Genomic DNA, 22,167 nt, shown 5'->3' with positions numbered 1-22,167 from the left:
TGATAATTTTATACTATAGATCGGTTACGTCCATACAAAATCACCGCAAAGTGATCTGAATAATAGGCTACAAAACTGAATCCGAATAATAGGCACACATGCACAATTTTGTCATTAATTCCATTATATATTTATGTATATATAGTTTTTACACTTCGTGAACACACAACTCCACATTGTAGACGATATTTAGGTATTATTTGTTTATATAACGCTCGTTGACCACAACTAACATTGAGATGTGGAAATTTCCTCTTTTAAGCGCCTCATTTTTCATGACACATCTAACACTATTTAACATCATTGATAATAAAGCTATGTGTCTGCTTGAATGTGTCATCTCCTGATGTATTGACTTGCCTGTATTTAACATGTGCACAAAATAATCATAGAGGTTACATTAAAAACTACATTTGCAGATCTTGAGTAAATAATTTATTTGATATTCACATACACCTTGATGTATTGTTGTGAGGTTGTTAGGCCATATATATAAAAGTGTTGATGTCGTCATCGTCACGCCGCATGTATTTGTGCTCAATGAGCCATTCCAGCTGTTCCTTTATCATTTTCTTTGACGGCAGGAACATATTCTTCAGTATTTCAATTAATTCACTCTGCAATTAAAACAATATATAAAATAAATAACAAATATTTCAAATATTTTACATTATATGTCAGAATTATGTTTTCAGTCAGCTAGTCTATGTTTTTTTTGACGGCCTCTGTGGTGCAGTGGATTTACAAGATGGAGGTCCTGAGTTCGATCTCTGGCTGGGCTGGTTGAGGTTTTCTTAATTGGTCTAGGTCTGGAGGCTTCGGCCGCGCCTAGTTACCACCCTACTGACAAAGACGTACCTCCAAGCGATTTAGCATTCTGTTATGATGTTGAGAAGAAACCGAAAGGGTTGTGGATTTTCATCCTCCTCCTAACAACTTCACTTACCATCAGGTGAGATTGTAGTCAAGGGCTAACTTGTAAAGTAAAAAAAAAAAGTCGTGTGTAGAGAAGTGAATGTTGCAATAAAATGTATAACACATTTGCTTGTAAAGTATTGCATATTTGCCGTAATCTTCTATATATATAAAAATGAATTGCTGTTTGTTAGTCTCGCTAAAACTCAAAAACGTCTAAACGGATTTATTAACAGAGTCAAGCGGTAGGGGTAGGGTAGGGTAGGGGTAGGGGTAGAGGTACAGAAGGGTAGAGTAGGGATAGAGAATAAGTGCACTTATGTCAAAATGAAGCTTGACCGGGTCCGCTAGTGTAATATAAAACTTCCTTACTATAGCTCTCACCAAGGTTTGAGCTGCAATATCACCTTGGCTGTAATTTTCAACTTACCATACTTATATCATAATGTACTATTGTAAGGTTTTTGGTTAAATTTACAATAATTACCTGCAGAGCAGTGTTTGTAATGCGTTTTCGCATTTTCAAGATTTTTATAATAGCTTCTTGTGTTCTTAGAATCCTCAACTGAACAATGGAATGGTTGTCTTCTAATTGTGAGCGTTCAGTACTAAGTTGAAGCCTTCCAATTAAATTTATCTTTCCCCGGCGCTGTGGCTTCCCATTTTTAATAAGAGCAAATTCTTGGTTGACCCAAAAAGTTGTATTTTCTGAAAAATCTTTAGGATTTTGCACAATAGGTTCATAACATAACAGTTGTCGTTTAAGTTTAGGAAAAGCGACTAGTGACCACAAAGTTCTTCTTAATTCCGGATCAGGCAATTCAGTGGCAAGTCTTAAGTTCTCATAAGTTACTTTTTCCATTGGTCTTTGATTCCAAGCAAATAACACGGCCATTTGGAAAGTTGTAACGTCCAAATCAAATCTACCCACTGAATTTGCAAATGTAATAGTGCCATTGCTCATATGGTGGTACCATTGCAATTTTCTGCCCGAGTGTTTCTTTTTATAAAAGTCTTCGACTTCTGGAATATAATCTTCTAACTCTAGAGGCAGACTAACAGTCACTCTTTCAGAACCTCGAGCCCATGCACCCGCATTGAGTATTTTAATATTGATAGCATCATGCCTTGTAGTTTCACCTCTAAACTGAGTATTCAGATCCTCACTGACTTTAATATCCTGAAACATGCGAGCTAATTTGTTGACATAATCAGCTGGCATGCCAACTTCACGAAGCCATTCGACCATATCTTCCTCTTTTTCAGAATCTGCACTCGAGTCTAATATTAAACGCCTAGTGAGGTGAGCTTTGTGATATCGCATAAAAACATCTTTGTTTTCAATGTATTTTAGGACTAACAGTACATCTCTTAATCTAGACTCTATTTGTTCACTAGTCAATCGCTTACTGAGAGGTGTTTTTCGTAATAACATATCACAGTAGTTTGCCAATAGTTCAGGACACTTACTCTCTGGTGCTGTGCCCTTGCTACCACGCAGGAGTGCAGAGGAAGGCAGTTCCAACTTAAACACAGTAGTGTCGTTCACTACACACTTGTACGCTTTATCCCTGGCCGTCAAGAACCTTGGGTCATCCAAGAAAGCGTCCTTTACTAAGGTGCTAAATCTTTTAAACAGATCTAGTAGACGTTCAACATACTTTTCAGAATCTGACGTTATGATATCAGCAGAAGCTACCATATCAGCTAAACCAGCTGATACAATATGAGCTTCCAAATCCCTCAAAACTGGTGTAACACCTTCGGGGACCCTGTCAAGAAGACGGAACATCAGCTGAAGTTTCTCAGTTTCTCCAGCTTTTATTAAGGGAGCACTTTCAGCTAACAACGTTGGCAGATGCTCTCCTATTAAAACTTTTTCACAGCACTGAGTGAGTGCAGCCACACTCCCACTCCCCGGCTCCAAGTACCTGTGGGCGCGTGCTTCTTCCTCTTTGAGACGCTGATCAGCATATTTCATGTATGATTGAACACCGTTTGATAATAGATGTTCATTTGCTTTGAATTTGTAAAATTCTTCTGTGGATTGCATGTAAGCTGCCTCAAAATTATCTCTATATATTTGAAGCTTATCTATGGAATTCGAGCATAAATTAACTGGAAACAAAATAAAAATAAATATTTAATTTTTATAAACTTGAAAAAGAAATATTAAGCACATATTGTAGGTACAAGTGTGACTATTGCATTTTAAACCTTGAGATTTTAGCCAAAATATTAAAATTTTGCAGACCTTTCAACTGTGTGAGAACAAAAATGTGAGATCTTTAGCATCAACAGAAAATTTATTGAACTTTCAACTACGAATATGTATTAATTGATTATGAAACACGGCTAAAACTCACGTGATATTAGGTCGGAGTATGCCCGAGTAGTTTGGATCGTGCCGCGATGCAAGAACCAGCAATTAGAATGACCAAGGGCCCCGTATAGGCTGGAAACTAGTTGGGCATACTCCGACCTAATATCACGTGAGTTTTAGCCGTGTTTCATAATCAATTAATATGAATAACACTCACAATAGTTTAAATTCAAGACAATTGTTGTGAGTGACTCCACAGACAAAAGCTAGTAGTCAAATGAATAACCAATATATTAGGATAGAATAATAAGTTACAACTTACCATATGACTCTCTTACACCTATAACTAATTGGGAGTCAAAAGATTCACCATTACGTTCAGCTTGGACAAGCTTCATAGCAGAATCTTGAAGTCTCTGCTTGATATCCACAAAAATGCTCTGGTTCCAGGAGTCTAACATCAACTTTCTCACTAAGCTCTCTTCTATGTTATTGTTATTGTTCTTTTTTTGAGAATTAGTTGCATTCGCACTCGCCACTTTGCTTATGTTATTAATAGAACTTTCCAACTGACGAAAGGGAGTAGGCAAATAGTTGCATTGAGTGAAAAACTTGCCCCATTCAGCTATGTACGCTTTGAGGAGAGCTTGGTCCTCACGTTGCGCTAAAACTCTAGCCTGGGCCTGTTTTATATACATCATTATGTCCTGCTGAAGAGCTTCTCTAACTTTATACGGGCCTCTTTCATCCCACAGGCATACTGAATGCACTGCCCCAAAAAGATCTTGCCATTCGATTTGAGTTACTGTTTCTTGTTTCAATAACTTTAAAACTATAGGGCGCATCGATGGCCATTTATCTTCGAAAGTTACTTGTCCTTTATCCTGTAAGGAGAAATATTCACAGTATATTTTGGTTCCCTAAAATATTCATCCAATTTAGTTATTACCTACCTTTAACATGTTTGCTTATTTTTAATTACAAATACTCATTTATAGGTAACGAAACACTTATCATAATATTAATATTTCACAATTTTCGTCTATTTATTTCTCAATACATGAGCAAATTTTATATTTTTCGATTCTTTTATAAAGTAGGTACAGTGAAACAAGAAAGTCGGGCCTCTGTGGCCTCTGCCATATTGTTTTTTTTTTATTTGCACAGTATAAATTATATTTCGTTTGTAAGAGCCTGTACTCTTTGGTCTTGGGTAGACAAATAAAGTAATAGACGCATTGATAGCATAATCGTCTGAGGTTTGAGCATCAGGCAAAAACACATAAAAAAACAGGACACGGAATGGATTCTTTACAGAAACGGGACAAGTCCGACGATTATCGCTGTCATGACTCGTGGATTTTTTTGTAGACCGGAGAAGTTTGACAAATAATTAAAAAATAAATCCTATAACATTGACGTCTGTAAAATAAATGAAACGTAGCCTGAGCACTAAATTACAGCTTTGACTTGTTTCAAATAAATAGTAAAATATAAAAATATACTGCAAGCATAAAATACATTGATGATAGTCATGTGTAAGTGGTGATACAATTCCTCTGAGTGCCATTGACCAGTGACCACAGCTGAGTTGCAGTGTTGCTCTATAATATATCTATGGCTAAATTATTTTTTTATTAACTGGCTTTAGGGCTCTGGGCTCTAAAAAGCCTGGTGTCAACATCGACACATAGACCTTAGACATAAATATAAATTCACTATGACATAGATTATAGACCTCTAAAAATATAAATAATATTATTGCAATGTCATTTATTTAAAATTTAAATCAATACATAAATTTTTAATAATTTAAATTTTATATTTAAACCCTTGCCTACTAACAAGTACTACATACATACAACAACATACATTTGAATTCTACCAACAGTGATAAAAGTAAGTAAATAAAAACATTTTTGGTTAAACTTGGTACTTATTAATTAAAAAAGATTTGCTTCTCCGTTTGTAAAATTATTACTGTCACACTTGCAGCCTGCATGTTACTTGATAGATGAAAATGTGGATTATCCTAATCAAATCAGTAATCTTATATCTTTCAGCTACTAATATATAAAACATCGGTCCTATCCTCCAAGAGTAAAAAATATCTATAAATTAAAATGTGCACATTTGGTGAAATCGTCGAACCAGTCAGCCGGTCTACTTGGGAAGATTGGGACGACGAAATCCCTGATATTGCATCGTGAGTACTCTATGAGCTAAATAGTAATAGTAATTACCGAGTCTGTATACTGTACAATATTGCAATAGTTATTATTTTATCATTGTGTCATTTTTGTTTTGCAGGTTGCAATGGCAACAACCCTTAGACACATTCAATAAAATTGAGACACTCTTTATCCTAGAAGGCAAGTTCATATCAGAATGTGTGAAAATGCACCCTCAAGCACATTTAAAATTAATTAACTCTGTACTAGAAGTCAACTTGCACTTATATGAAATGGCATCAAATAAATATGTTTGTACCATCAAGAATTACAACTTGCTCCATAGTAGTGAGATTGTGGAGCTTTTGAAACCGCTTATAATTACAAGTGATAATGTTGTTACAATACAGACAAAGACACTTTTGGAATACCAAACTGCTAGTCCAGTAAATTCACCTCTGATTATCAGAGAGTTAAGCACTTCTAAACCAGCACCCAAACTGTGGGATGGGAAATTTAAAAGGCTAGAGCAGCCAAACATTATATCAGGAGTTGCCGCAGGAGGTAATTGTTTTATTTATTACTTGCGGACTCCCTTCGACTATGTCTGCCCTTAGACCTCTTTAATCCAGCCATTACAGTAGTATTGCTGTAAATCGAGTAACTTCTCCGTTTTTCCAACATTTCCCTTCTGCTGCTCTGCTCCTATTGATCGTAGTATCTATACAATCTTTGCTTTTTATGTATAAATTATTTATTGTTGACCTTATTTACCTGAATGTATCATAAAAATCAATATAATCAAACCTAGTCATCATCCCCATTAGTTATCTAGTTGATATATAAACATTTAATATAAATGTATATTTGTTAAAACAAATATAATGATGCTCATTCAGAATTAATTGCTTCATAAATATTGAATTAGCAATATTGTAATCAACAATTTTTTCCTTGTTTCAGTATTATGTCTAAGGGAACATTTAGATTTATCAGCTACTACACTTGTTTATTATATTGAACACAGTGAAGAGTATCAAACTGATGAAATACAACAAATATTGGAAAAGCTGAAAATTATCAACAGCATTTGTAGTACACAAGTAAATGGTATACTCAATTCAAACCTGTACATTTAATAAATAAAATACTTTGTGTATGTGTTTAACTTTATTTATTTAAAATCATAAACAATTTGATTAATTAAAAAAATAACATATTTTATATTTTACAATACACTTAATATAACACAAAATTATTATTTAAATTACACAAACTTAATTTAAGAAAACAACATAAACTTAAAGAGTTTATACAAATAAGCACAGCCTGTTGGATCGCAGAACAGTTCAGTTTGGTTTATATAGCAAAATAAATATATAACAAATAATAATAATCAAAACGTTCTGGTATTTCTGTTTAGGGTTGTTTCATTATGTTCAAAAATTTCTTTCTTTAAGACAACACAGTGTTGCAGATTTTCCTTTTGGAAGTGAAACTTTTGCACAAGGAAAAATAAAATAATAATAGGGCATTTGGATCCATACAAGTTTCACTTCTTTGAGTGTATTCAACTATGTATACACGCCTTTTTTCAATAGGTATATAGAACCATATAACATTAAAGCCAATTAGCATGTTAGTCATCCAATCATAAACAACAGTGAATTTTGTATGATCCTAGATTATTTGCTAACTTTGTGTCTTTCAGAGGATAAAAGATCATTAATTTTGGGCCCTTTTTGAAAGTGCCGGCTAAAAAAAATTGATGCCTACGAATTGTTAGAACTAGCCATTTGGAGTAATAGCTTAGAACCTTTATAACTTTGTTCAGACTAATCCTGCAACATTTGTGCCATACTAACTATTGCTCCAAATGGACAGTGCTAACGATACGTACCAGTTTTTTTTCTTAGCGAGCACTTTTTAGAATTACAAAATGTATGGAAATATCTTTGAACCCGACAATTTATATGCTATATTACATTAGCTAGGGCTCCAATTGGCTAATTTTACCGAGTTGTGCCATTTTTTTGTTAGCCGGCACTTTCAAAAAGAGCCCAAAAATGTATGGAGCGTGAATGATCTCTTTTAACCAAGTCTGTTTGAAATTAGTACCTATTTATTACATTGCAGCTTCATTGAATGATACAAAAAATACTCTAGATATAGCAAAATATTTCCTATGGCAGAAAGCCTTGGCTTCCAATTTTCTGAAAGTGACCAAGATAGCGAATATACTAGTAGGCTATGATAGGCGTCTCTGATAACAACAGCTGCACAATAATTCAATTATTGGTGTAGCAGAACACTCCCTAGAATATACCTTAATTAAATACATTGAAAATGTTTCCTGGGTATACAGGAATGTTGGCAACACCAACTCATGGCAAGGAAATTATTGAAGTCACTATACTTATAAAAAACCTCCATTTAGTTTTACCTTGTGTTACTATAAATTAACTTAAATTATTAAATTTTACACTAATACACAAATTAAAAATAGTAATTTCCTACTTTGACTGTAGATAAGTATATATTCAGGTAGGTATATGTTATATGCTATTTGTACCTACTTTATGATATGCGTGCTATAAAAGCGCAATGATATTGAAATAGTTAATATTGAAATACAAAAAATACTTTGGACTTTAGATACATAAAACCTGACACACGAAGACGCTATATTGAATAGCCATTATTTAGTTTTAGTTAGGTATCTTCTAGATCCATAAGAGTAACTAAAATTTTGCTCTCCTCGTGTTTGACACATTTTGTACTGAAGCTTCCGATTTAATTAATGGTTATGAATTAATTTAACAAGATTTTTCTAGAAAAATCTTGAAATAAAAACATTTACGACCATGTCATTTTTGACATGGTCATAAATGTACAAGAGATGAGGGTTTGGTCAAACAGCGGACGGGACGGCTACAGTTATAATGTAGGTATAGACTGCTGACTGACCAGAAAAATAAAATACCTAGCCATGTTGCGGAAACAATCAACTTTTTATGTCAACTGGTTTTGAGGTCCTTCTTTGACCCCGTAGTCACTCCTACGTACGAAAGTACTTGTGGCACGCTGAGTATCCAGGGTATCATTTTTCTGGCAGGCTTGTTTAGTATTTACGAAGCGCCGCTGCAGGATAGCGACACCATCGCATTTCGCGGCGAAAAAACACTGGACGAAACACAGTTCCGGTGCAGGATGGGGACCTAGTCGCTACTAGCGCGGGACAAATCACCGGACATGACATAGCCCTAGGGCAGGATAGCGAGAAGTCGCAGTCCCCTAAAACCCTCAAATCAACCCATAGGATACCTCAGCACCGAAAGGGGCTCGAAGAAACCCCCAGCCGAGACCGAAGGCTCCACCGCGGCCTACATATTACAGTGAAAATTAACCAGTGCATTCGAAATTTACACAATTGAAGCTTCAAGCCTTCAATTCAAGCCAGAATGGTCCTTCGAGCCGGAGATATAGAGTACGACCCATCCGCAGTTTGACCAAACCTTTAAAGCGGCTGTGTAGTGTAGGCTTACACGTAACTTACTTCATAGATTATTATTTTTTTGGATATACAGAGATTCTGGATAAAGTATTAACGTGATAAAGTCTGAATATATACAATTCGCAATGGTACTTATAGCGCATTAAGGTACGTCTAAACTAAATATTTATATATGTAGAAAACATCCAATTCCTCATTTTTTTATAAATTCTTATGACTACTTTGTAATTATAATACTTGTACTGCCATTACATTATTTTTTTAATTATTTAAAAGCAATATTTTAGGTAATCGCTAATTATAATCAACTTCACTGAAGTGTAAATATGTAAAATATGGGCCACGCCCAAAGTGACGAAGTGTGTTTATGGCATAAGTGATTACTACCACGTCAATGTAAAATCTACATTATTGTTGGATTTATTGATATAAAAAACTTAAACTAAAGCATCAGGATCATAGCTCACTAGAGCCATCCAGCGTCCCACCAGTTGGCCTACTCACTAAATTGGTCTTTATCAGAAACATATTAAAATCATCAAATCAACTGAGAAATGTCATCTACCTACTGTATGATATTCACGAATGATTATCAGTAGGCACCGAATGACATTTGTTACATACAATCTCAATTTCGATTATGTCAACTAACATACGTCAAAGTTAGTGAATTAGCCTGCTGAAATGCTGCTGCCGCCTCGCATTGTGAAAGTGCATGTTAATGAATTGAGCGTGTGTCTAATTCATTAACATGCACTGATAATGCATGTGTGTTTATCAGTGCATGTTAATACTATATTGCATTTAGTATTCTATATTTCACATAGAATACTAAATGAAAAGACCAAGCTGTACAGGTCGGTCAGGTGCCGGATAGCTCTAGTAAACTAAACCTTAAGACTACATATATGCATCGACGAACTCTTAGAACCATTAACAATAAAACCCGACGACTTAATTAGTATTTCTATGATGATATAATATGGTACCATCGATTTAGACTCAATATCAAAATTGATCGATTGATGTATAAGACGACAACAAATATATATTTCTTTTTGTAGTAAAATATCTTAAAAACACTCAAAATATCTTGTAAGCTGGTCTACGCAGTCCAAGTGAGTAGAGCGTTGCTGGGAAGCGCGATACATTGGTAAATAATTGAATTGGTAGTTATTGGAAACACTGAATTTTGAATTATTATTATTACGTATGCCTTTATCACGATAAATAGGTACAAGGTATGTAGACAATCTGGTCCCAGGCAAGCAACACATCTACACTAGCCAACTGTTATAAATATGAAATCCTGAGGATAGGATGCGTGAATACGGTCTTACTCGTATCTTGTCTTATCTGAGTGTATTTTAATTGTTATAGCCTGACTAGAAATACAAAAAACGCCACAATCTCTAACAAAAAGACCTGGTCTTTTTTCGCTCTCCTTTTAACCCCCTACAATACGTGTCGAGGCATCTTATTCTGTCAGTTTGTCTTGTCTGCCTAGCTGGTTCTGGTTCTGTGTTCTGGTCATGTGTTACAATGCTACAGATGCTACGTCATTTTTTTCTCATCAAGCTTTTGAATTGGTTTTTGTTTGACGTCTATACTATATGTATAATATATAACTGTATTTTTTTATAGTAAGGTGTATTTAGTACAACTTATGTGTAAAACATTACTTTAATATTATTCTTATACCTACTAAATATGGTACTAAATAAAACACGACTGTACGTATATACAAAATATATATAACGACATCTAATATCATATGATAATGATAAACTACTGACATGTAAAACAATATGTACTTCGATTTATTATAAACTTTTGATGTAAAACTATCACATGCACATAAAATGTATATTTATCTGGGCCTTATATAATATGTTTAAGGTCTTTATAGAAAATAAATGGTTTTAAACCTTGAATATATTTTGGATCACAGCAGATTGAATCCTGAATAGTACATTAACTTTTAAACACTTAAAGCGATTAATTATTAAACACCACGTAGGTATAATATTATGTATTCTACCTACATCTACTTCGTGATCTCGGGAACGGGTAACTCAATTTGATTAAAAATAGCCGGTTGAAAACAAGAATTCTAACAAAGATGGAGATATTATAGTTTTATAAACAATAAAACAAAAAATCAAAAATCCGAATGCCCGCCCCCAGATCTGCTATAATTTCAATGAATCTGATATAATTTCAATGTAACAAACACTCAATTGGTCAATAAATCTACTATAACAATGCATTCCAGCGATGAGTTGGAATGAAGTTATTTGTTATAAGGTCTGGAATAATGTCGACGGTGGAAAGGTAAAACTAACCAAGCGACAACTTGGTCTTAATAGCTCAATGGTAAGGCGGTCGGACTCATCATCGAAGGGTGGTGGTTCGATCTCCACCCCGTTGGACTAGTGTCGTACCCACTCTTAATACAGTCTCGTTCCCGACTAGTTGGAGGGGAATAGGAATATTGCTCATATTTAAAAAGATATGGCAAATATTCTTAAAAAATAAAAGAAATTTGGACCAAATATAATTATTTACGAGTATAAAATAATACTAAGAAATATTCTCGGCCCGGAGTGGGGAAGATCGGAGAGCATATTAAGCCGTCGGTCGGTCCAAGTCATTAACCGTCTGATAATTGTGATCGTTAGATTCACACTCTAATAACACCGCCAATTCATATCAGCTCTCCTATAATATTTCAGTATATAAAAATACCATATATGTCATAAATTCAATGTCATATTGATGTCATAAGAATCAGAAAAACAACACACATTGATTAGTCTGTCTCTCAAATCTCTGGGATAATTTAAATATTTATCGATGTGATATTGACAATAATCGACTACGTACTCGAATAATGGTAGGCGTCCACAAATCAGCATTATAAGTGCCGGACGCAGAGCATCATACGGATCGTAGTGTTTGTACAGAAAGTCGCACTAGTCTACCGTAAAATTTAAAATCCATATAATGCGATGCGTCCGATGCTGACGATGTGGATATATGGACGCATACCTTTAAGCGGACAGAACTAATCAATCAATCGCAGAAAATTGTCATGAGTGTTTTATCACTCATGTCAATGTTTTACGCAGTGTTTTTGTTATCAATATTAGTTGTAAAGGTCATCATTTCATTGCCGGGGGCCCCAATGGCTTGCACAAAGTTTTAACCAGGGTGAACACAACACTAGTTAAAAACCTAGGAACCCCATTTTTTTATTTGATGAGTGCTACCAACAATTTTTCGCCTCTGTAGACTCAGTTTATCGATCAACTATTAAATTACACATAATAAAAAATAAATACCAATTTTTTTTTTACAAAAATATTTTTTTATCAATTTAATTTTAATCTGATTGTAAATCAAACATTTCAAATTGATTACAATATCATTGAAAAATAATAAATCTTTATATTATAAACGTTGAGATAGACTATTTTTAACCGACTTCAAAAAAAAGGAGGAGGTTTCTCAATTCGACCGTATATATTTTACTCAATAATTATTGTAAAAAAATATAAATATGTACCTATCATGGCATGCGTCGTTATAATTTCAAGTTCAATTGTTATTTATTAATAGATAGATAATAGATCACACACGTTACCAGTAATCGAAATATTTTCGAAAATGAATATATTAAAATTCGCAATCCAATTAATTAATCTTCTTAAAATTATACATTCAATTGACCACTTTCTCAAAATAATGCGCTTCCTGCGTATATAAAATATCATATGCAGAATTTCCTAATTTTTTTTACGCAGTAGTCTTTATAAATTATTTTTCACTGTATTAATGGGGACACTATAGTACTTGTATAGGTTACGCGAACATACTATAGCCAATTATAATAATAACAAGTTACATTATTTATTTAATTTAATTTAGAATAAATCGCGGTGTCTTCAAAATTGCACGACCCCTATGTTGTTATTGTATTTAGAATTACCATGAAAGCATAGTTAATATTTTAATGTGTTTTATTCTAGACAGATTTATTCCTATAAGCTAATTAACATTAATATACTTAACTTAGAATTACTTACAATGTACCTAACAATTTTTTCCAAACTATGCATTTTAAAAACGTCGCATGATACTTTTATCTTATTGATTTTAATTGGAAATATGAAATATTTACTGTGCAATTTCAAAACCTAGCAAGTGATATGATTTTTATTCTACTATTATTTTAAGGTAGTTCTAAGTAAATGTCCAACCAATTTAGAAAATATAAAATTTGAATCGACCCAAGACCCTCAGGGTCAGGCTCTTGGTTATAAAATAACAAAGAAACTACACCAGAGGTGAGGTTGTTGAGTAAAGCAAAACAACTAGCCTTTCTATTTTCAAACCTATTATTTTTTTAGCTATATTTTTTTTTTAGCTTTTTGACGAAAAAAGTACAATGACGCTGAAATACGTTTTTTAATGTCTCTTGCTAGGTTCTAATATTGCACAGAAGCATATCATGGCGTACAATACAATATATAAAAAAATAAATTTATTGACATGCTTATAATGACTAGTTTGAACTTGAGGCTGACTAACAAACACATTATGAATATTCATCAAAAATCTTTATCATCGTGCTATTCTTAGCGTAAAGATTATTATATACGTAATAATCATTTTCAACAAACTCCTTTTAGAACACACTCTACAAAAATCTGATATTTTTTACCATAGCACCGCTAAATTAAAATGCTTTTATTTAAACTTTGTCATAACGGTATGGTATATATGGTAACATACTCGTAACTTTCTAGGAGGTACAGACGATTTTAATAATTAAGTCCCGATTTACGCGGTACAGGGATGCGGGGCAGACGTCTCTTTTAATGTTGGAACCCTCGTAACTTTAATTTTAAGTTTTCGACTATTATTACCACCATTAGATTAATTTAAATTATGACAGAACTTGACTTTTCAAAAGTGTAAGTAGTAAACTAAGCCTAATCAAAATAAATCAATTTTGAATGAAAAGATGATCCAAAAAACACTGGCCAAATTCCAAACCAAAATAAATAGCTAGTCATTTAACATTTTGAACCTAATCTATATTAACGACAATTTTGATTAGTAAGCTTAATGCATTTATAGTTATTATCTTGTGAATAACATTTTATATAAAAAAAACAATACATGATTTTAAATAAATTAGGATGAAATAAATAACATACGTTTTCAACTTTTAATTTGTTTATTGATAAACTATATCGAGTTTGGCTTTAGTAAGGCTTAGTATTTGTTTTTTATTGTGTGTCTATGCGTCTATTCCGTGAGACTACTGACTTTACGTTTTACTTCATACGGAATGTATATTATCGCAAGCGCTCGCATTCATTACGTACTCGCGGAATTTGTTCCGTTCGCAAAAATTGTACATGTGCGTCATTTAATGTATTTTATATTTTTCAAGAAATAATTTTTAATTTCGAGAAAGAGATGAATCGCTGAATCCAGCTCGGTTGGGCAGCGTTTGGGAAACTTCGTGACATCTTTTCGTCCGAAATTCCTCAGTGCCTGAAGACGAAAATCTTCGAATAGTGCGTGTTGCCAGTGATGACCTATGGATCCTAGACTTGGTCGCTAACTATTTATTAGAAGGCTCGAAGAGCCGATGGACGTTGGGGTCCCAAGATGCTGAAATTGCGACCCCGCCCCGGAAAGCGCAGTGTTGGTCGACCCCCCAGACCGAATAGTATAATATAATGGTAATAGATGGACCGAAGACATCAAGCGGATTGCAGGGAGCCGCTGGATGCTGGCGGCTCGAGACCTTTGTTTGGAAGTCCATGTAAGAGGCCTATGTCCAGCAGTGGACGTCCATCGGCTGATCATGATGACGATGATGATGATGATGATGATGATGATGATGATGATGATGGTGATGATGATGATGATGATGATGATGATGATGATGATGATGATGGTGATGATGATATTGATTTCATGCATTCGGTTTTCCGGACACGGAAAACAGATTCGGAAAACGAATACGGAAAACAAGTGTATGAGGTCGGCGTAATAGTCGAGTCGACTTTTTCTTGAATGAAAGGATGCCTACCACCCCCTTCCTGTTATTCATACCTACCCCTGTTATTCATACACCGCACCCCTGCATTGCTCGGCCGAAGACTCAGTTTAGCGGTTTTGTCGCTCTACAAGCGCATGCAATACATATATTGAAATATAAAACAATATATCTTGGAAATTGCTCTTAAAAAAATCAATCATATAACCTTTTAAATATCTATGTATTATAATTTTTATCTTAAAAATACTAATAATATTTAAAATATTATTTTTTTAACGATAATTAAATTGGTTTGTCATAAACATATTTGTAACGTAGATAATATATTTTATATATTATAGTATAATGAAAGCCGAAACCCAGCGATGATGGTTGGCTGCATTGGCATAGGTATCAAGGGTTGCCAACATTTTTTCAGAAAAATATAGTATTTTTCGAACTATACATTTCTCCAACAGTATGTATAGTACGCAGACCCAAAATATAGTACAACACTATATATTATAGTAGGGTTGGCAACCCTTGGTACATTCCTGGATACTACTACTACTTTCAAAAATGTTTTTTAACGTGAAATGATATTTATTCACTTACAAACTAGCACTTATTTTATTCTACAACTAATATTATCTCGTTAATCGTTTGGCTTATTTATTCACTTAATGTCTAAAAAACATTACACAAGTTTCACTAAGCAATAAAAATAAAAACTAAAGTTTTCCATGAGAATTGTGTTCACCATTTCTATTAGTTGCCTTCAGACATCTCTACATAGTATTTATTAAATCTATTTTTTTCTATTTCCGATTCATACAAAAATAAAATTGTCTATGACAATTAAGCTTTCGTATGAAAGACGCGAGTTTTCTCTATATAACTTTGGAGGTACATAAAACAGCCTTTCGTTTATAATATTCGTAAATGTTACCTTTAAATGTCGGTTAGTCCGCCATTATTTTGTCCTGATTTCACATTGTCCAATATTGTGTTAACGAACTCGGAAGTTTTGCCGGCTATTTTGACCTCTGAAATAAATAATACAAGTTAAACAATGATATTAAATACTGTTAGATGTGAATAGAAAGGGGACGATTTTTTAGAATATATAAACATACCTGTTGCTGTATTAACTACACTACTGATGTGCGTTGACCAATCGACACTGCTTTCAGGATTCGTAACACGCCCTCTCACTATTTGCTTCAGTTGATTGATACCATTCATCAGACGTCCTGCAAAAATAAATATATAGAAATAATTTAAAGATTGCTTGAATACTATCAGTGGCGTAGCGTGCCTTCGAGATATCAAAATTAATTGAGGGGGCCGCATGAAGGGGAGCTCCGTAAAAGATTTCTCATAAAAGAAACAAAAATGCTTGCATAGGTAACTATGGACGTGTCTTAACCTATGTATGATGTTTTTAACTTTTGGGCGCACGCTTTACCCGGGATAATAGAAAATATGAAATTATGTGCAGTTTATTTATAGTTTTTTTTTCGGGAAGCACCAGATTATGTGAAATTGTGGATTACATTTTATTAATTTTTGCTTTCACAGGTAAGGATCCCCTGTAGTCCGGGGGCCCGTATCATTGATACGGTTGATACGCCGGTAGCTACGGCCCTGACTACTATGCTGTCCCACATGTTAAATGTTATTTGACATTGCAATCTAAGTGTTGAATCTAAGTGTTGTGTACAGCCTTAATGGTTAAAGCTACATAGAAATCATGTATGACGGAAATGTTCTCCTTAAAATTATCTATAAAAACACCACAGCATATATATGTCTATCTTTTATGGTTGACTCACAATAACACGTGTAACTCCTGATAGCTTAGCAGTTGGGAGTTTTCTGATTATATTTGTCTACTCTTATGTTTATAACACTCATCACTCATCCTAATACGAAAGTTACGAACGAACTAATAAGAAAGTTAACATTATTACCTATTCAATAAAAAAAGAATCATAAAAATCGGTAAAGAAACACCAAAGTTATACATGAAATACGCTAAGCCATTGCGCGTGAATAGTAATTCATGCTTTAAGGACTTTAAGGATTATTTTTGTGTAACGGTTGCAGCGCTCGACGCGACTCGCGGTGGGAGGAATAAATAAAGATGTGCAGCCTTAATGAGTAGGGTAGGGGTAGGGTAGGGGTAGAGTAGGGGTTGGGTAGGGGTAGGGCAGTGGTAGTGTAGGGTAGGCGTAGGGTAGGGGTAGGGTTGGGATAGGGTAGGGTAGGGGTAGGGTAGAGGTAGGGTAGGGTATGATAGGGGTAGTTGAAAGTTTACAACGACTTTCACGCGGACGAAGTCGCGGGCGTCCGCTAGTATTGTAATAAATTTGCTGCTAGGGTAGTAACTTGTAACAGTCCACACAACTGATATACTATAAGAATATTTAAAACGACCATCTAAATAATTTTTGATTTTCCTCTCTCATTTTAAATTCTGTCACTTACTATGTTCCTGTTGTAAGCCATACAGCTTTAACTTGTTTGCTTCGTGTTGTGCCTTTTTCTTCAATCTGCATGCTCTTGAGGCTAGTTTATTTTTCTCTTTCCTTGTCTTTGGCCTTACATTGAATGGCAGTTCACTGACAGGGGTCATGTCATTTATTACTTTACCCAATTTGTCCAATTCTGCGCCGATTACGTACAGTTTTCTAGGGTTAGGCGTTAGGTCGTTACCATCCCCTTTTCGCGCTTTTCCGCTATAATAGAAATGTCAAATCATTAAGGAAGGTTTTCTTTCAAGTAAATATACAGGGTGTCTATAAAACGCAAATAGTAGACACACCACATAATTATCTTAAACTAATTTGAATAGTTTTGAAAAATCCCTAGGGCGACCAAGTTATATTTTTTTTTCGGATTTTTCAAAATTTTCTATCTTGAATCAGATTTTTCAATGCTGTAATTAGATTTAAAAGATCTGATTTATTCTGATTAAACATTATGGATTAAATTACCAATGTACTATGATACTGTTTTAATATTAATAATGTTTTACTTTTTTTGTAGAAGAAGCTTTTAGTGCAATATTTTTTTTTCATTATGATGACCAGATTAAAACAAAATGTTCTGAAAAAAATTCATGTGACTGAAGTGTACCATCATTTTAAAAACTAGTACACTTTTATAAATTTTTACAGGTTTGTAAATTTGTATAAAACTTGTGTCTATTCTTTATCCATTAATTATGGGATACTCTGTATAGCTGTACTTAAAAGAAGTTAGATTATTATAATGTCAAAACGAACATTTATTTCCAGTTATGATATTGCATGAGTCATTAATAGCAGTTTTCATTATTATGTAACAATGTAATTAATCTAGCAATTTACTTTTTTATAAATTAGTTATTGTTAAAATTCTTGCAACCTCATCTAATGTTAAGTGATAATGGAGTCTATTGGGACCGGGAACCAGAAACAAAATTGCATAGCTGTGGGTATGCCGGACCAGTACAATATAAGACATAACAACTTATGGAATATATATTATATGTTATGCTTTACTTGTATATGAGGTAATTTAAATATGTTTTCTTTTTAACCGACTTCAAAAAAGGAGGTGATTTCTCTATTCTATCTATATCTCTATCTATCTATACCATATACTTTTTTTAAAAATTTGATTTTATAAGTTACCTGTGTTTTATGCCTTTCACATTACAGTTGGGACTGAACACTGGATCTGTAACTGAGTTAAGGACATGTGGATCCTCTGACTTTTTCTTTAATATTAACCTTTGTCCTTTGGGTCCCTTAGCTTGAACATTGTACTGCCAAAAATACCTTTCCCTCTTAGCATTTTGCCTAGCTTCTTTCCTCTCTGGACAGTCGTCATTGGATTCTGAAATGACAATATAATATTCTACTACTTTCTGCTAATTAAGTGACATATTATCCATAAAATTAATATTTGTATAGCTTTATTAAATTATTATAAGTGAATAAGAATTTTTGTATGTTTAAACACTGCATAATATTAATGTGATATAAATACATTGTTTTGTTTTTATGATGATGCAATCTTATGACATACAATATTACTTTATGGATGTGTTACTTTAATTTAAGTTAATTACAATATTATACAATAAATTAGGGCTGATTTTTTCATGTTGTTTTAAACTAGTGGCCTCTTTCTTTTAATATCTAAAGCTATTAAAAAATTAGCCAAGCCATCTATATAATATTTAATTATAATTGGCTAATTTTTTAATGAAATCATTTCCTTACTCAATTTATATACAGTTTCTTATATAATATTGTGTAACAATAATAATAAAATACCATTTTTAATGACTGCATGAATGAATATCATCACATAACAATTTATATAAATACAGCATCAATCATTATTTAAAATAATTGTTCTAAGTTCATGGTGGCAGCTAGACTGTGACAGTAACTGGAAATCGGAGCTGCATGCTCCTTAAAAAGAAGTGTATAAGAACATGCTGAGCTGTAATATAATAGGCTAGGTTGGCCACACATCACAGTATGTTGTTCGTCACTACTTGAGTATTTTTGTCTGCTCAAGTGGTAAACACACTGGTATACAATGGGGTGTGTGGCCCATTTAATAAATATAATTTGCTCCTTTCTAATTACCATCTGATGAAAGATCCTCATATCTGTCACTGTCTTCGTCTGACTCTATGTCCCTGTCATCTTCATCCTGTGAGAAGTCTCCAGTGCCTGGGCTGAGTAGGCCACCAGACAGGGATGATACAGAGCCTGCTTCTGCCAAGGAGCTGGTGGATAACAAATGCTTACGTGGCTCTCGTCGCTGCCATATCTGGTGGACAAACAACTGTTTACTTATATCTAAAGGCACATGACAGACTTTGTCTGGGAATGACTATTGCTATGATGAATTCTGCAATGAAGCAGCTCTTGTAAGTTAAGGTCTGAACTGATCTGGCCAATGAGGCTTAACATATGCCTTGGGCCATACAGTAATGAGTAAGAACACTCCAGGATTTAAGGGTAGGGAGGTATCCGTGAAGATTTCCACATGCAAAAAAGGGTGATTGGCCTACATACAGTGGCATGCAGCTTATACAATATTTTTTTTTTAATTGTAAGTGATGACTTTCCACTTGACACCCAGTGCGTTATCTCCTTGTTCTGTCTAATATTAATGTAAAAGAAGCTCTGCCATATTATGCTTACATATAACTCAGGTTGACAGACATAATTTGAGTGGTGATATTGTACTAAAATGTTTTTCTTGGGATTAATTTTATAATTATGAAAAATAAGAAAGAAGCTTGATTTCAAAAGATTAAATACTATAAACATAATTAATATAAAACTTAGTAAGTTACTTAGAAATTAGAATATAATTTTATTAGAATATAAACAACAAATAATACCTAGCATTTTGTTAATTTTTAGTAGAAATTGTAAGGAAACAAAATGTTTAAAATGTTATTGATACATACTACACAAACGATTAAAGTAAATTAAGAAATTCATTTACCTGTTCCATTGTTAGATGTGTTGGTGCGGACGAGGACAGAGGGGCTTGTTGTGTTTTTACATTGTTGGGAAAGGGTGGCAAGACTGATGATGCAGGTACAGATTGCCCCAATGCAATTTCCCCACTGTAGCCATCCATGCGCAAAAGCATTTCTGGCAACTGACTAATAGGTGGAACAAAACTTGATGATGCAGAACTATGTTGGCTGGATGGTGAAAATGCCAGCTGAGCGTGCCCATACGGACTACATGGACTGTCTGTCATCAACATGCTTGTCTGTAAAGTGTTCATTGTGCGCTTAGACCCACTCATAGCTCCTCCTATCTGTATACAATAGCCACTCTCTTCTGGTAAGAGTAAATCATCAAAGTTTAAATCATCCAGTGATGTGTCTGGGTTTGCATTTAGCTCAGCAAGAGTCGGCCCCAATATCAAGTCAGCTTTGTCTACTTGGAATATATCGTCGTCTTCCATTTTGAATGGTTCCATTTTTGGAGATTCAGTATCAAAGGAGAGCTTGTTGTATGATAGTGTAGGTACACTGTGGAAAGAGCCGACTTGGGAGTCCTGTAAGCACAAATCCAGGTCCGAGTTGAAGTCACAGAAGTCAGCGCGCCTCTGAGGAATCGGCACGGAAGCTGACATCGTCCCCAACTCGAAAGGCGATTCTTGTTTAATTTCTAAACTCGGGTCTAAAAGAAAGTCATGATTGTAAATAGAATCCGACATTGCACGTGTTTATGTGAAGTGACCTTGACGTAGAATCGTCTTGTTGATAGACTGGCGCACGCTTACGCCTTTATCGATTTTGATTCACGGAAACCCACGTGTCGAACCCTACAATGTTTATTTATTTCACTGATTTACACGACACAATATTGTGTGAATGTTTAGGTGATTGTTGTATTATGTCCGAGATTAATCAAATTCATCGTCACATTACATAATACGATCCACGAGCACAACACCAAATAATTTGTAAGCAGTTGATTATACACAATGACTATCGATATTAAATTTAGAGCAAACTATTAATTTCACCCACTTTTGCAATTCCTACAACAGATTAACGTCTTTGTATTTTCGATTATTCGGATAATAATCAATAACAGATAACACGTGAATTCTTGTGTATTGATAATATTTTTCCTTAGCTCACAATAACAAAAACCGAAAACACTCGCGCAAGATACAACTACTCATTGGAAGTAAACAAAGATTTCATGTATTATTCAGCATATTCAAAGGTCATTAGAGAGCAACAGATATAGGAAAAGCTGAATATCAGAGTGAGATAGCATTACTAAGCTAAAATCAGGAGGAAGTATGGGAGGAGGGGGTGCAGGCCTGGATTTTACGTCATTTGCTACTTGCTAGAACGTAAACACTAGACACTTAGACAGAGAAAGAATGCTACTCGTGCAGTGAAGTGAAAGGCAAGATCCAAGAAAAGAACTAACTTGCCATAGCCAAAATAATATGAAATACGATAACTTTTAATTTCTATCATCATCATCTTAGCAGTGTTGTTGTGATAAAAAGATTCCTTTTAATTATTAAATTTGTTCTCAAAAAATATATTGAAATTATCTTTCATTAGTACTTTTGTCTATGGTTTTGGTAAAGTTTTTTATCTGTATCTTGATTATTGGCAAAATTG

The 22,167-nt window shown here is 34.0% G+C and overlaps 3 protein-coding genes across 3 annotated transcripts; 1 reads left to right on the top strand and 2 right to left on the bottom strand.

Annotated features, from left to right (window-relative positions):
• Nucleotides 1-412: 412 nt before the first annotated feature.
• On the bottom strand, nucleotides 413-4,385 carry LOC112043084 (cullin-5). Its single transcript, XM_024078350.2, has 4 exons — nucleotides 4,192-4,385; nucleotides 3,561-4,122; nucleotides 1,403-3,033; nucleotides 413-617 (listed from the first exon to the last, which is right to left on the bottom strand). Exons 1-4 carry the CDS (start codon nucleotides 4,198-4,200, stop codon nucleotides 480-482), a joined length of 2,340 nt encoding a protein of 779 aa, XP_023934118.1. The 5' UTR covers nucleotides 4,201-4,385; the 3' UTR covers nucleotides 413-479.
• A 590-nt stretch (nucleotides 4,386-4,975) lies between these two features.
• On the top strand, nucleotides 4,976-6,572 carry LOC112043083 (uncharacterized). Its single transcript, XM_024078348.2, has 4 exons — nucleotides 4,976-5,137; nucleotides 5,302-5,444; nucleotides 5,549-5,973; nucleotides 6,373-6,572. Exons 2-4 carry the CDS (start codon nucleotides 5,362-5,364, stop codon nucleotides 6,546-6,548), a joined length of 684 nt encoding a protein of 227 aa, XP_023934116.1. The 5' UTR covers nucleotides 4,976-5,137; nucleotides 5,302-5,361; the 3' UTR covers nucleotides 6,549-6,572.
• LOC112043082 (protein CREBRF homolog) lies at nucleotides 6,561-21,829 on the bottom strand. The gene is made up of 6 exons (XM_024078347.2): nucleotides 20,508-21,829; nucleotides 19,634-19,820; nucleotides 18,665-18,869; nucleotides 17,475-17,725; nucleotides 16,121-16,237; nucleotides 6,561-16,030 (listed from the first exon to the last, which is right to left on the bottom strand). The coding sequence occupies exons 1-6, from the start codon at nucleotides 21,234-21,236 to the stop codon at nucleotides 15,936-15,938; spliced, it is 1,584 nt and encodes a 527-aa protein (XP_023934115.1). The 5' UTR covers nucleotides 21,237-21,829; the 3' UTR covers nucleotides 6,561-15,935.
• Nucleotides 21,830-22,167: the final 338 nt, after the last annotated feature.

This window comes from Bicyclus anynana, chromosome 13 (genome assembly GCF_947172395.1).
Source record: "Bicyclus anynana chromosome 13, ilBicAnyn1.1, whole genome shotgun sequence".
Lineage (NCBI taxonomy): Eukaryota > Metazoa > Arthropoda > Insecta > Lepidoptera > Nymphalidae > Bicyclus > Bicyclus anynana.
This window is presented reverse-complemented; position numbering and strand designations above follow the sequence as displayed.